Consider the following 16809-nt stretch of genomic DNA (forward strand, 5'->3'; position numbering starts at 1 on the left):
GAGTCGTTATATGTTGTATGCGCAGCAGCAGCGGAGATATAATTTAAGGACGCGAGTCCCGGAAGAATATGATTTTATCCTCTTCGTGAAGAAAGCAACATTCCGGTAATGACACAAAAACGGATTTCAAATTTCTTTTCAAAAGCTCCCATAGCAAAGCGAATAAGAGAAGGGGGGGCAACATCACTGGATTTGACATCCGATTCATCGTTATGTGTAGTATCTCAACGCACGCATAAAGCTTGCCACAAAGAACCGGCCAAAGTAAGGATTACGCATTAAACATTTAAATTGTTTATTAATAAACTAGTGTTTTCTGTCAGTTTTCGGTTCATTTATGAGACGCGCTCCAGTTCACTCGCCGGCGCCTCCGTGTCCTAATTATATTGTCTATATTTGCTTCTTATTTATTAATCCAGTCAATTTGTTGATGAAAACATTGATTAAAATGAAGATACAATTTATACAAAACGAAATTCACTTAAAACAAAACAATAAGTGGTCAGAATTATGTCTGACCCATTCCAAATATTTTCCGATATATGGTGACTGATGGAACAAAGAGCGCGCATTTCGACATTTGCAGTAAAAACATGAAATATAAATTCTCAGAAAATGCATTTAATACCAATATATTGAATCGTCTGTTTATATACTCCATTAATAAAGGAGTCCAGACATTGGAAAATATCAGTCCACATGCGTTTTATATTTAATATTTAGGTACTTTTAGGTAGCAAAATATTTTTTTAGAAAATTCTACTAGACTACGTCACTCATAAATCATGAAATTTCACACATCCACCATCTCTTGAGTTTTAATAAAAATCTTTAACTTTTAGGTAGCAAAATATTTTTTAGTAATTCTGTCAATTACACTAAGGTTAGATTTCATTGAAGGTAAATTGGAGCGGCCACACTGAGCTGTGCGTAACGCCCACAGACGTGAAGTGAACGAGACAGAGGCTGACCGGTACTGTCTGAAATGGTTAACTCTGTGGCGATGCATGTGCAAAACAGATTTAACTAATCATAAAGTCAATCAGGATACATAACACAGCCTACTATAGGCCTACACTACCCCCAATATAGTTCCCACGCTCCTGTGTGTGCATTTAACTATTTAAATGAACTCCAGTTCACTTTGAGTGGTTCTTTGCCTTCACGTGCATTAAACTAATTTTAGCCATGGATTATCCCTTACTTTTAGGCAAAACCAGTGAAAAATATAAAACCCAAAAGAACATTGACAAAATAACCAGGACTAACATGTTTGATTTTGTGTTTATTTGTTTACACAAAAGCTATATCAAAATATGATGGAATTGTAGTTTGGAGCGTAGAATTCACAATAATAATTGTAATTTACAATATCTGTTCTTACCAAAAGCTTAAAATCAACAAACTAAACCGCTGCTAGAGAAAACCCATTTGTTTAATGTACTTGGGTTACTGATAGGATTGGTGGATCACTGGCTGCATTGTGCACAGTGTGTCTTCACTGGAGCTCCTGTGTGTTCTGTAATCAATGTTGTGTGATAGACTACTGTTCCATGTAATGTGTAAAACATGCGGTTAGTGAAACTGGAATATGACACGTGTGTTTGTGTTCTGCAGGTCACCAGCAGGCCATGTACATGTGCTCTCCTGGACGCGCTGCAGTAAAGCGCAACACGCGTTAGAGCGAAAACACCGCAGCGAATCCAGAAACGGTGGCACTTTACACAAGACTGAGACTCCAAACAGATACACAAAGAACTCAAACAACAAGTCAATCTCATTTAGACACAAACACACACACGGTAAATACACCACACAATTAAATGCAAGACCTGGGAGCAAATCTCTAACATGAATTACAATTACACAGACCGCACCTGCTTTCTAACACCTGTATTGTGTGTCATTAGAAAGCACAGGTGAAGCGACAGTAAAGGGGTACAGACATGTAATTGTTTTTTTTTTTTTTTTGGAAGTGTACCATTTAATAGCTTTTGTTGTTTTTCATGAGTATATAAACAAAACGGTTTACATTTAATCATACAGTTGTCATACATGAGTGGATGCTGTAATTTGAAATGCAGATAATTAACTGTTCACAGACATGCAAACTCAAAGCTTCTGCTTAATACTGAACACACTGTGCATGATATTTAAAATGACATACACCACAAATAATACAATTGGGCTTTTTTCTGCTAAAATGTTGTACCTTTGAAATGAATAATGATGTTTAATTTGTCAGGCTTTGTAAATCACTTGTGAAATAATGAACTGAGTAATCATTTCAGGAGTCACATCTTTACAGTTCAGTTTTTCTGTGTTATATGCGTGTAATAACATAATGAAAATGGGGATGTGTTGAAAAGCAGTATTTTCAAACTGGGGTCTGCAAATTTGTGTTTTAGGGTCCACTGAAAATTGGAAAGAAAACTATTTGTATTTCAATTCAAAATGTGTTTAAACCGTAAGAAATAAAAACCAAATCTGCAAATAGTTTGTACTTGTAGTGTATAATTCTAGAGAGTGCTTCTTCGCCACAGTCAGCTAGCTAGTTACTTGCTGAATGGCACTATAATGGCAATACAAACAAATTTGAATGAAAATATTTCTCCAATATTCTACTATTGAGTGGGAAAAATATATGCTTTTAAATAGTTGAACTCAATCACACTTGAGCATCATTTGGGACCAAGTCAAAAACTACTGATAGTCTGATAATCATACTGTATCTAATCATAATACTGAAAACTCATAGAATGGAAAAACTTACCAACTTTCGGACAGATCATGAAAATACAGTGCAGAATATCTTTACAACAGACAAACACTACCATATGTTCTGTTTCATAAGTTTATTCATGCTTAATGTAGAGATCTTAGATATTAAACTTCATAACACTTCTTACATGGATATTACAGAGACAATTAAATAACATGCTGCTATTTCATATGATATTCTCTATGGTTTTATAACAGATCATTACAATTAAATAAACACTCCATTGTGAGATATATTTGCACATCCACAGAGAGGTGTCATGATATTTTAGATCCATGAGAGCAATAAAACACATCCATGTTGATTTAATTAAATGGGAGCACAAGTTATGTTGTAGATAATATTATGTACAAAAACATTTCAAAGCAACAGTGTGTTTTGGAGACAATAGTACAAAAATAAACAAAACAAAAAGAGATGGCAAAAGCCTAGTGTTGCATCATCTTTTTTATCTGGTCCCATAAACATACATGCTACACTGAATTATAGACCTTAGTCACAGAAGCGCCATATTTAATTAAAGAAGGGAATAAAAACAAGGCTGTGAGTGATTGCATTCAGTATATAAAACTCTTAGATCTAGTTTCCACAACTTGAGTTTCAGGAGTTTTTTTGTCTACTGAACATTTTCAATGTATCAACTGTTGCGCAATCATCATCGCCAATCTAAACAACAATTCAAACCTTTGATGAGATTGAAAGTCTATCCCCTACTGTCTTTTTACATACATGTCAAAAGTTAAATATGGCATTACTCTTCATGAAGTCCATTAAAACATGAATATTTAAATGAATTCGATAAAGTAATTTTGGAGGATAGGTTTTGGTTTAGACTGTTTGTAAAAAGAACTTGTAACAGTGCCAATAAAGTACATTTCTGCTCAAAATCATCATAAAGATTAAGTCGATTAGGTTTTCCTGATCTGCATCAACCACACTGCTTCATAAATAGATATAATATATCAAATAGATAGAGAATAAGAGACATGTGGCTGTGAGAATGTTGTTCGTCCATCTGTCGTTCATGCTGATCTATGGGTTCAGACATTCCTCATGTTTGCGTTCCAGCATTCTGGCACAGCGTGGGCATGTGGTGGAGTTGTCATAGTAACAATCCCTGAGCAACATTACAAAATCATAGTCAATCACTATAAAATTATCTGGATACACAAGTTTCAGTGCATGCACAATGCTTTGCCTGGCACAGACATTTGAAGGTAACACTATCGCCCCCTTGTGGACTGAAGTACGGCCAACTGGACTTCAGTTCTGAATTCAGTTGTAAATATTTTAGAAGTTGTTCTCTTTTCTCTTCATTGTCTATGGCATTTGCAACTCTTTTACCAAAATTTGGGACATGTCTGAATACCTCTTAAAACCGGAGCGGCCTGGTACTGGGCCACTGAAGGGTGCTGAATACTTAAAATATATTGCAGGGCTCCAGACTGCGAATAAAATGGTTGCAAATGCGACCAAAAATCCTTTAATGCGACTATAATTTAAAATCTAGTCGCCATTGGCAACAGTTGGGGTGTGTGTTTGTTCATATACGGTTTCATCAGATATCATCTTGTGAGTTACACACATATACATCTATAGAGCGTGCACCAGTGTGTCAGGCGCTCCTTTTCACCCGTTCTGGTGTGATGACGAGCTCGCTGCACTGTACGCAACAACAACAAACCCAGCACAAGAGAGTCGTCACCAAATTATTCTTTTGAACCGGAATCATCCGAAAAGAACTGAGGATTTTAACTCAGGAGCTCAGGTTAGCAGTTTTAATCTCATTCATTTTCGCAGCGAATCAGCCGTCAGTGAGCTCACAACGGACAGTGCAGACATTTCAAAATAAGAGTCCCATGTGTATTGCGTGCTTCTTTACAATGCAAAGTCCGTATCTGAAAAACTGTACCAGTTTTTCCCCCTGGTATTTATTGATTGGGATTGGAGTAGCACAATAAACTGCAACAGGGATTTCATTCAATTTACACTCTTGTATTCTCTGTGTCTGGCCATCTGGTAACAGTAAAAGACTAAGGCAATATTGTTAAACAATTTATACTGTGTGTATGCATGCACGCATGCACGTACGTATGTATAATATAATATAATATATATATGTGTGTGTGTGTGTGTGTGTGTGTGTGTGTGTGTGTGTGTGTGTGTGATCAATATAAATATGGACAATTACACAAGGTGAAAACATTCACTGATGCTCAAAAAGACAACAAACTACTAAATGTATACCATACTTTATGAAATTATCTGTAATGAATGTGAAGAGCAGTATTAAATAAAACAATATGTTATCTCTTATACTTGTATAGATTATGAAAGGGGAGTGAAAAGTTATAAGACAAAAGGTAATGCAAAAGTATCTTCTAAGCTATATATTTATACTGTTTATTAAACCTTAGATTAACTTTCTATGCTTTCTATCTTTTTTCTGAACAGCAATCTAAATCAAGCAATTCAGTGATTTGGCAAAAAAACAGCCATTTGGCACCCTAAAGTTTCAGTTTAGGCCTTAGTAATTTTTTTTTAATGTGGGGCCCTAATTTATTTTTAATCTGGAGCACTATTTTGTTATAAGTCAATAACCAATTCCTTGGTCTACACCAGTGGTTCTCAAAGTGTGGTATGCAGACTTCCTCTAGTGGTACGCAGAGGAATCACTGAATTTCGATCTCACCGGTGTGAGTAGAACGGTGAGTGCATGAGCTGTGCATAACTGTAGCTGAATAGTTAAGCCTACTACTACTACTGTATTTTAATGTTGGTCGTTATGGTGGTACTTGGAGAACCAAATATTTTCTGAGGTGGTACTTGGTGTAAAAAGTTTGAGAACCACTGGTCTACACAAAATAGGCGTTGTTGTAAGACTTAGAACCTTGATCTGACCCATTCTTAAAAACTACTATTTAATTAACTGACAAATTATATCCATTTGTTAAATATAGTTGGAAAGGTCTCAATTAGTAGAATACAACAAGTAAATTTGTTTCACTCAGAGACCAAACTATATGTGAGCGATCCACATAAATACAATAAACTGATTGAGGCTTTTTGTCGTGTTTTGGACCATTACTTCAAGAAATATAGTCATAATATGGAAAATGGCATATCGTAACTTACAGCATGTGATCCCAATTCAAACGACCTCAAACACAACATGATGAGTAGATCTTGAATTATTCCTTAAAGAGTGCCATGACAGACTATGGTGGCTAATAGCTAAAGCATTTCACAACAGTTTCTCTGAGATCAACTCAATGAAATACGCTACTTTGCGTAATAAATGTTAGATTGCCGCCATTGCATGTCTAAAGGCCTTTGCACACCAAAAAGATTATTGCGATGCAATAATGCAAAACAAATCACTGATAAATGGCCATTTCACAATAAAAGCAAGGCAAACGATTGCTGTTAGCACATTCAAGTCTTTACAATAGATGGCGCTAATCGACAAGCAATTTGACCCTGGTAAAAATCAGCTGGTCAGCCCTCCACCCATCATCACCAGGTGAAAAGAAATAATCACTAGACAAGTTTGCAAAACAAACAAGAAAAGCAAACGATTCTCTAGCAAGCAGATCAAAGAATTTTATTTTTATTTCTCTACGATCTGCAGTAGCGATGATAAGTGTGTTGTTGATATGCTCGATGAGAAAGAAAACTTTCGAGACACTTCACAAACTATTTCAGTTCACCTGCTGGACAAGTTGACTGACACTCATGTATATAGTACATGATGTAAATATATGTAGTCTGAGGGGTGATTATTAATATTATTTTTACACTTGATTCTTTCTAGTTAAAACGTTATCAGTTGGAATAATACTGATTATATGCCACTTCCACCCATACTGCATATACTTGTGATATGTACATTTGTTTAAAATCACTGTGTAATGCACTAATGATTGTTAAAACAAATGTTGTCAATTGGAACAATACTGATTGTATCTTATTGGCATGTATATCTACTTGTGTTATACATTTGCTTAAAACCCTGCATGTTGCAAATTAAACACAACGACATCTAAACACAAAACCGAAGTTGCATCAGACCCATTATTATATACTTTAATACTACTTGCGTTTAAACAGATGGTCAAAGCCTTCTGTGCTTTGGAGCCACCAAATGCGCTGGTTTGGTAACTGCAGCGGTCCCTAAAACATGATCAATAACTCATATTTCATTCGCATTTGGTGTGCAAAGGCCTTTTTAGATTGTTAGAATTCACATTGGGTAAAACAGGGTAATCAGAGCCAGAGTGCACATGTACAGACTGTGCACAAGAGGGCACTCAATGCACATTTTTTGAATTGATGGACTGTGGTGTCCAAGTAACTTGTTTTTTATTATTTGGTAGATTTTTGGAATAAGAACTTTATGATTAATTGAGAGGTTTTTATGTTCAATCAAACACCTGAATCCTTGCTTGGAGAGGTTTTGGACATTTGGACAAAAAAGGCCACCAGCATTCCAAATGCTGTAACTTCTAATTTCTTTGTAACTATCAACACAACATTTTAGCTTAGTAAAGTTGCCATGTTGGAGAATTATTTTTTATTTTTTTAAACTAGCTTATTTGCACCCTGATATATTTGCCAAAATAAATATTTTCTTTAAACATGAACTTTTTGGAGCGTTTTCTCAGCAGTGTCTAAAACTGGAAGTCTCATTTTTTCTAAATATTTGTTCTTTTTTTTACATTTCAAAAGGTTTTGTATAAAATAAATCTACACAATCATCAATTCTACAGATTTTATTAGTTTCTTATTTTCTTTTTACCATTTAAGATTGCCTTCATGGTGTAATGGCACGGTCATATGTAACTTTGCACGGCAGAATTCAGTCATCTCAATAGCAATTCGCAAGACTGTGAATTTCACATGATGAACTTCTAGTGGCAAAGTGTTTCCCCTACTGGATTTCACGTGGAGTTCAAGTTTGGTGATCTTTGACAGGCTAATTCGGCGTGTGACCAATAGGAAGTTGCTTGGTTTGTAATTGCCCTCTGTTTGGATGGTGCTACACTGAAATCTCACAATGGACAAGGATAACATTTTAGCGACAAGATTCTTTTTAACTTAAAGTGGAGAATTAAAAAGAGACTGAAACCAGCAAAAAACAAATTGCCAAGCAAACACACACCACATCCGCCCACGCCTTCTTCGCCTGCGGAATTCTGACGTGCAGAGGTAAATGTGACCGTGCCTTAAGGGTTTAAAACCTTTATTTATGTTATTTTTTTTAATTCTAACAATAAACATTCAATAAATGTAAATAATGTATAATATAAAGTTACAATAATTTATCTGTAATTAAATATAATGTAATGTGTCAGTACATATGATTAGTAATTTATTTTCAAAGTGATTAAATTAGTGGAATGTGCCAATTTTTTAAACATATTGTAATTAAAACCAGCATGAATTGTAATGTTAAGTGTCAGCACATATGATTGGTAATGTGATGAAATGTAATGTAACGTGTCAGTGTATGTGATTGTATCTGACCTGTGGAAAACAGCGGAGCAGTCGTGACAGACGGAGGTGTGACTGTCGAATGGGAAGAGAATGTCGCCTTCTTTACACAGTTCACACAGGAAGCCTTTGGCCTGACATTTCTGATGACACAGACAGAGGAAAAGAGATGCTAGCACACAACCACAGATCAACAACCAGCACACCTGATTTCATCAGTGCTTTTTATATGAGTCACTCTTTCTTTAAAAACTTTAAACATTTTCTAAACTAAATTGTATTTCCAGTAAATGTGGTGGTACAAAATCAATATACTGTATCAACTCATGAAATTGTATTGATATACTTACTCCAAAAATAAATATTTGTGTTCCTTTTTTACATTCATATTTTTATGAAAAAGAGATTAAACACCACCCACAGTAAAACAAGGTGGACAGTCAATGAAATGTGACCCAGAAAGAGCTAAAGAACAGGAGCTAAGCCTTTAACTCGTTTCATATGCAGTACATGCTGCCATCTAGACGATGTCTTTCTTAGTAACATCCCTGCATTTTCCAGCAAGAAAACAATGTGGCTTTTTCATAGTCAAATAGTGCAGCAATTAGACACATCACCCATTGTGGTGCACATATCTCAGGTGAAGACCTACCTTGGGTAAATACCCATCTTGTGTGAAGACCTACCTTGGGTGAAGACCTACGAGTCTACCGAGCAAGGACACGACAAGGAGCCAGCCTCTACAACGTTTTGCCCCATCTCTCTATTTCTCATAGTTATTCTATATTCTACTCGAATGTGTTTTCAGTACATTCCTGTTGTCTCAAGTAGCCGAAAATCTACACACACTCAGTTTAGTCTACGCACTCCATAGCACCTTAGGTCACTTAGCACTGACTCTCCAGAGCCCCTCTACATCTCTGTTGGAATGTGGAATTTCCAGTCAGCTGTCAACAAATCTAAATTAATTCCAGCCCTTGCCAGTCAGTCAAAACGCTCTGACTGAGACATGGATCTGCAAATACAACACCTCAACTCCCTCAGCTCTCTCAACTGACTTCACTTTCACTCACACCCTGACTTGGCGGGGTGGGAGAACCGTTTACCTCAATTCAAACTCATGAAAATTCACTCCGCTCTCTTCTCTCTGCAATTACACAATTTTAGAAGATCATGCCATTACTGCCACTAATCCTGCTAAAATCCACTTTTTGGTCATCTATCTATCTTGTCTTGATAGTGTCGGTCCTCTTACCTCCAGGCCAACATGTGTCACAACCTCCAGCCACTGGCTGCCAGAGACACCGAACCGAACCGAGCTGAGTCAAGTCAAGTCAAGTGGTTTTTATTGTCGTTCAACCATATAAAGTTAGTATAGTATACAGCAAAACGAGACAACTTTCCTCCAGGATCATGGTGCTACATAAACAATATAGGACAAACACAGAACCACATGAGACTACACAGACTAAATAAGACCTACACATTCCTACATAAAGTGTACGTGCAAACGTGTGCAAAAAGTACAGGACAGTAGAATAATTACTAAAACAGGAAAATAGGTGCAGTAAGAGACAGTGCCGCGCCGACCAGTACACATTCTAATCTAAGTAGTGCAAAAAGATGACACTTTCTAAAAATGCTGAATGTAAACATAACATACTATGAAATAGTGTTCTATGGACATAGCGGTTATTGAGGTAGCAGCCACGTATAAGGTGACAATGAACTTCAGTGCAACTCTGGACATGTGCAAACTGTTACACAGTCTGGCCGTGAGGGGCTGAATGCTTCAGTACCTCTTACTAGACGGCAGGAGGGAGAATAGTTTGCGTGAGGGGTGTGTGGGGTCATTCACAATGCTGGTTGCTTTGCGGATGCAGCATTTGGTGTAAATATCTTTGATGGATGGAAGAGTGACCCAGATGATCTTCTCAGCTGTCCTCACTATCCTCTGCAGGGCTTTGCGGTCTGAAATGGTGCAAGTCCCAAAACAGGCAGTGATGCAGCTGCTCAGGATGCTCTAAATAGTCCCTCTGTAGAATGTGGTGAGGATGGGGGGTGGGAGATGTGCTTTTCTCAGCCTTCGAAGAAAGTAGAAATGCTGCTGTGATTTCTTGGTAATGGAACTGGTGTTGAGGGACCAGGTGAGGTTCTCCGCCAGGTGAACAAGGAATTTGGTGCTCTTGACGATCTCCACAGAGGAGCTATCGATGTTCAGCGGAGAGTGGTCACTCTGTGCTCTCCTTAAGTCAACAACCATCCCTTTTGTTTTGTCCACATTCAGAGACAGGTTATTGGCTCTGCATCAGTCCGTTAGCCGCTTCACCTCCTCTCTGTATGCGGACTCGTCGTTCTCGCTGATGAGACCCACCACGGTCGCGTCATCTGCGAACATGATGATGTGGTTCGAGCTGTGCATTGCTGGACAGTCCTGAGTCAGCAGAGTGAACAGCAGTGGACTGAGCACACAGCCCTGAGGGGCCCCAGTGGAGATGCTGTTCCCAATCTGGACTGACTGAGGTCTCCCAGTCAGGAAGTCCAGGATCCAGTTACAGAGGGAGGCATCCAGGCCCAGCAGGTTCAGCCTTCCAATCAGGTGCTGAGGAATGATTGTGTTGAATGCTGAGCTGAAATCTATGAACAGCATTTGAACGTATGAGTCCTTTTTATCCAGGTGGGTGAGGGCCAGATGGAGGGTGGTGGTGATGGCATCGTCGGTTGAATGGTTGGGATGATACGCGAACTGAGGGGGGCAGCTGGGTCTTAATGTGCCTCATTGGATCCGGAGTGGCAGCTACCGTGCCATCATCTTGGATCAAATAAAGAGATAGTGCACAGAGACAGCGACAGAAGTCAAAATACCTTGCTGACCTGTGTAAGTATTAATCACTTCTCTCCTCTTTTCGGCTAGAGTTTCTGCTGCTAAAATTTATTATTACCAAAACAAGATCGGTTCATTTCAATACTTAATATTCCTGAAAACTATTTTCAAATTTCTCATCTCTTCTCGATCCTTCACCACCACATCCTACTTCTTCTCTGAATGCTGATGACTTCGCAACATTTTTACTGACAAGGCAGTGAGCATTAGTAGCCAGTTCTCAACACCTAACACCCACAGCTACTCTCTTCCATCGTCCCATCCTCTGTTTTCCTCTTTCTCTTCTCTCTCCGAGACTGAGGTCTCCAAAGTGCTTCTTTCAAACAGTCCAACCACCTGTCCACTTGACCCTATCCCCTCCCATCTTATGCAAGCTGCCTCTCCATCGATCTTACCCGCACTCACACATGGTATCAACGCATCTCTCACAACTGCAAACTTTACCAATACATTCAAGCAGGCTAGAGTAACCCCGCTGCTTAAAAACTCTGCACATTACCCCACAGTAGTCAACAACTACAGATCGGTCTCTCCCTTTCCCTTCCTGTCTAAAAAGGGAGAGGGTCGTATTCAACCAGTTGTCTGGTTTTCTACTCGACAGACATCAGTCTGGCTTCAAAAAAGGACACTCAGAGACTGCCCTCTTGTCAGTAGCTGAAACCCTGTGACTGGTGAGAGCTAACTCCAAATCATCCATCATTTTTTTCCTGGACTTCTCTGCTGCCTTCAACACGGTGAACCTCAAGATCCTCCTGTCCACTCTCTCTGACCTGGGCATCACAGGAATCTGCGCTTAGATGGTCTGAGTCATATATCACTGGTAGATCGTTCAAGGTCTCCTGGAGAGACACATGGCTTTTCCTAACACTGCTACGCAGATGATACACAGCTCTACCAGTCATTCCAGCCTGATGACCCAACTGTCTCAGCTTGTATCTCTGCCTGCCTCTCTGACATTTCGGCCTGGATGATGGAACGACACCTTCAGCTCAACCTTGCCAAGACAGAACTCCTTGTGATCCCAGCCAACCCATCAGTTGACCACAACCTCACTATTCAACTTGGTTCAACTACATTATCACAAACCAGAACAGCCGAGAACCTGGGAGTATCTGGTAGATGACCAGCTTAATATCACTGCAAACAACTCATCAACTGCCCAGTTTTGCAGGTTTACAACATCAGTAAAATCAGACCTTTCCAGTCTGAATATGCTACACAGTTCCTGGTCCAAGCTCTGATCATTTCAAGACTGGACTACTGCAATGCTATGTTGTCTGGCCACAATTAAGGCCACTACAGATGGTCCAGAATGCAGCAGCGCATCTGGTCTTCAATCAGCCAAAAAGGGCTCATGTCACCCCACTTTTGAATTTTCATTCCACTGGCTACCTGTAGCTGTCTGCATCAAGTCAAGGCAATCTCTTACTTCAACTTCAGGTCTATGCTCCAAATTGCTCTCTGCGGTCTATGAACAAGCAACGCCTGGTTGTACCATCACAAAAAGACTCAATTTCACGATCATTCACTTTATCTGCACCTCTATGGTGGAATGAACGATCAACCGCCACACAATTTGCTGTTACCTTCTCAACATTCAAGAACCAGCTGAAACCACATCTGTTCTGCGAGCACTTAACCAACCCACACTAATTGCACTTACTACTTATTATCAATCCACTGTGAGTCATAGACTGCAAATGTTCTTAAACTTTGTATGACAAATTGCTTGCTATGTATCTTAGATCGTTTTGGATGAAACCATCTAAGTGACAAATTGTAAATACTAATATTGGTATGATTTTCATGCTGTTTAGCTAGAGGGGAACTGGCCTCCACAGTAAGCCTGGTTTCTCCCAAGGTTATTTTTTTATCAGTTAACCATCATATGGAGTTTTGCGTCTTTGCCACAGTCGCCTTTAGCCTGCTCATTGGGGGTCTAAATACAAATATTGTTTACTTATTTCAAGGCACAATTTAAAATCATGCTTTTTATCAAACTGCACTGTTATGACTTGAAGATACTACTATATTAGTTTACTTTCTGTTAAAGCATAATTTTCTGTAAAGCTGCTTTGAAATCATGTGTGTTGTGAAAACGATATACAAATAAAAATGACTTAACTGTTCAAGGCATCAAACTTGAATGAATGTAAAAAAAAAGTTAAAACAGTAATAATCTTATCTTTGTAATGTTTTCAACTGAATACTGGTAAAAAAGGATTTGCAAATGTGTGTGTTTTTTTTATGTATTTGATTTACATTTTACACACTGTTCTAACTTTTTTGGAATTGCAGTTTGTATTTCAGTAGGTTCCGGCTGATAGTGTTGTCCACTACAAACTCTCAGAAATTAAATGAAATTCAGTTTACATTTATGTTAAATAATTAAAATGTATTATGCATGAACACTAACAATAAAAAACTGAAGTGGTGAACAGCTTGAAGATTTTTGAATGACCAACTGTTCAAATGCAAATTTGAAGGAAATGCAAACACAAAACAGCCACTGAAGAACAGTGGGTATCCGACCAGACTGACCCTTGACTCTGCTAGTCTGCAGCGATAGACTAATGTGGTTCAATTGAAACCCTGCTCATAAGCATATATATATATATATATATATATATATATATATATATATATATATATTAGGGCTTTCAATCGATTAACATTTTTAATCGAATTAATTACATGGTGTATCGATTAATTAATCGCAATTAATCACATATACAAATATTTGCTGAGAAAGCCCCTTATATAACAATTATACACATTTATATCAATATATAATTATACATAGTTATCTTTAAATATTTAAAATCTCTCTCTCGCTCTCTCTCTCTCTCTCTCTCTCTCTCTCTCTCTCTATATATATACTGTATATATATAAAAAATAAAAACTATTCAGATAATTAAAATGCATTCCATTCTTGTAATAGAAGAGTTAATCATTGATAAGACAATACAAAAGCGGATTTAGAATACAATGTATTGTTTACTACCATATTATCTTTACACACATCTTGAGATCCCTTAGTTCGCATTTGCGCTCCTTCAAGTGTTTTGAACGCAAGAACGTAACGCATGTTTGTGTTGTTCTGCCTACTGAAGTTTTTTCTTCACTGTATAAACTGTGCGTTGCTCATACAGATGAAATTTCACTTACTGCCCTCTGGAGTAAACCGGTGGTACTATAAGCTTGCATTTCTCAGGACTCTTCCTTATTATGGTCCGGGGGAAGTGTGATTAATTGCATACATTTTTTTAACGTGTTATTTTTGGTAAAAATGTATCGCACTGAATTAACGCATTAAATCAACAGCCCTTATATATATATATATATATATATATATATATATATATATATATATATATATAAAGTGTGCTTATTTTGTCATTTTTTAATTATATTCCTTTAAAGTTACTGTGGTTGGTTTAGAGTAGTAAAAAGCTAAAGTTCTTTGTGGACACATGTGGACTGATAGCTCAGGGGCTATGCACTGACGTATGAACTCCACGATACTACCAGAATCTGCCATTTTTCTTAACTTATTGTCTGATTGGATACATGTAGAAAGTAAACTACATCCAGCAGATTCACAAAAGGTAATTTTGCAAGGTGGCTGCTACTGACACTGTGTCCTGTAAGATCATTGTTGGTCATTTGTTCTTATTATAATGAATATAATTTAAACATGGTATATATTCTTAAGTTGCTGGTGTGTTTACTTTCTTTTAATCATGCCTGCTAATGCGCTATGATAGTGGGGCTTCCCTATAAGTCATTCTCCGGTGTTCCAGTTTAACAGGGGCTGAGATCTGAATAAACTTACAACATAATGTTGATATCCATGTACAGATGAAAATAAGTGGTATAATTAACTTGAATGGTGAATGATGCAAAACCAAAAAAAAAACAATGTACAGAGGCAGTGATCTGTGATCTGGTTCCAAAACAAAATGTTCTGCACAACTTCACACAGCGTTATCAGTTTGTGCTAGGCTACGGTAAAAGTTGCGAGCATCTCAAATGAGGTTTCTTTATTCGGTGTGAAATGGTGCACGTTAACTTGAGCTTCACATTCACAATATGATGGTCATGTCAAATTATGACACTATATGAAATCTGAATGTCTTATTCTCATTGAAACGCTGCTCCCACATATTCCCAGATACCACATGGAACGCATCATAATCTAATTAAAATCTGCTAAACATCTTAAAAAGATCCGATTTACACACGTCTCAAAGACATCTGCAATCTTTTAGACGTTTTGCAGATGAGCAAACAACATAAAAAAACACATCTTCCAGATGTAAACACACATCAAATAGACGTCTGGGTGATGCTTGTGTGCTATCAGGGTTAGGTGCCATTATAAAATCAATCAGCAATTTAATGAACAACAAACTGGCAAAATTAATAAAGCCAATGAGTATGTTTGTTATTAGCGTAAATAAATGTTTTCAATGTACTGTATGTTGCGAATGTAATTGATCATGTTCTCGCGTGGCAACATGCAAATCCCCACTGCACCTTTTTCAACTCAAACAAAAGATATAAACACATCCTCCCCCTGTCGAGATCAGGTGTAAATCACTGAAGCTCTGAGTGTTTAAAACTCCTGCCTGTTAAAAAAAAAAAAGATTCTAGAAACATGTCTCGATAAGTGTTAAAAATTTTCTAAATAATGCATAAACCGACATCCTCTACAGATAAAATAACCATATTATCACCATTGTATTTTGTAGAAAAATAATTGTAACCACATAATTAAACAGGTTTACTCTTTTAACACAATATAACTTTAGTAACACCACTGTTAATTGAATTAACATTTCTGGCAAAAAGCAAAACAAAAACATGGTTACTACAATATTACTATAGTAAAACTAATTTATATTAATTCATTATGTATTAGAAGTAGTATTAAATAAAATATTAAGAGTGGAGTCAAGAAACGGAATGGGAAAAATAATATGCCAAATGCAGAACCAAACCCTGCACACCAATGTTACGCTCCACGCCATTTTAGCAACACTTTCAATACAGTTTGTTGTGTATTTCAATGTTACCAATAGTCTATTGGGGTTACATCTGAATGCAAATAGTCAATGTTATAAAGCTTTGCAGCAACAATGGTTAATAGCAAATATGAACTACTAATAAAACACAAAGATGGATAAAGTATAACAAAGCTGGTAACAAACAGTTTTAACTGCATAGCATTTCTGGTTGTTACATGTAGCGTAAAACTAAAATGCGTGTATTGAGACAAATATTAAATAATGTGGTCACAGTACTAACTTCCACCCTTATTCATGTAATGGACAATAGCGATTATTTTAAATATATATATATATATATATTAAATAATGATTCTGTGCACTTATTTTGCTATTATTGCCAGGAGAGTACAGCATAATATGGCACAATGTTATACATATACATAAATGTATTCACATTTGATAATCCTGTTTAAAAATAGAAAATATGGGCTAGCCTATCACCACATTAAAGAGCTCATATTATGCTCATTTGCAGGTTCATTATTTTATTTTGGGGGTCTACTAGAACAGTTCAAAATGCTTTAAGTTCAAAAACACATTATCTTTCTCATATTGTACATTGCTGCAGCACCTCTTT

The 16809-nt window shown here is 37.2% G+C and overlaps 1 protein-coding gene across 3 annotated transcripts in view; it reads right to left on the reverse strand.

Moving 5' to 3' along the window:
* Nucleotides 1-2845: 2845 nt before the first annotated feature.
* def8 (differentially expressed in FDCP 8 homolog) overlaps nucleotides 2846-16809 on the reverse strand; it is a 33599-nt gene continuing 19635 nt past the window's right edge. For all 3 annotated transcript variants that reach the window (XM_052120991.1, XM_052120990.1, XM_052120992.1), the window contains 2 exons: nucleotides 8309-8418; nucleotides 2846-3899 (listed from right to left, as the gene is read on the reverse strand). In XM_052120991.1, coding sequence (XP_051976951.1) covers nucleotides 3815-3899; nucleotides 8309-8418 — 195 coding nt within the window. In that variant the 3' untranslated portion in view covers nucleotides 2846-3814. The remainder of the gene's footprint in view (nucleotides 3900-8308; nucleotides 8419-16809) is intronic.

Source organism: Xyrauchen texanus, chromosome 47, assembly GCF_025860055.1.
Source record: "Xyrauchen texanus isolate HMW12.3.18 chromosome 47, RBS_HiC_50CHRs, whole genome shotgun sequence".
Classification (NCBI taxonomy): Eukaryota; Metazoa; Chordata; class Actinopteri; order Cypriniformes; family Catostomidae; genus Xyrauchen; species Xyrauchen texanus.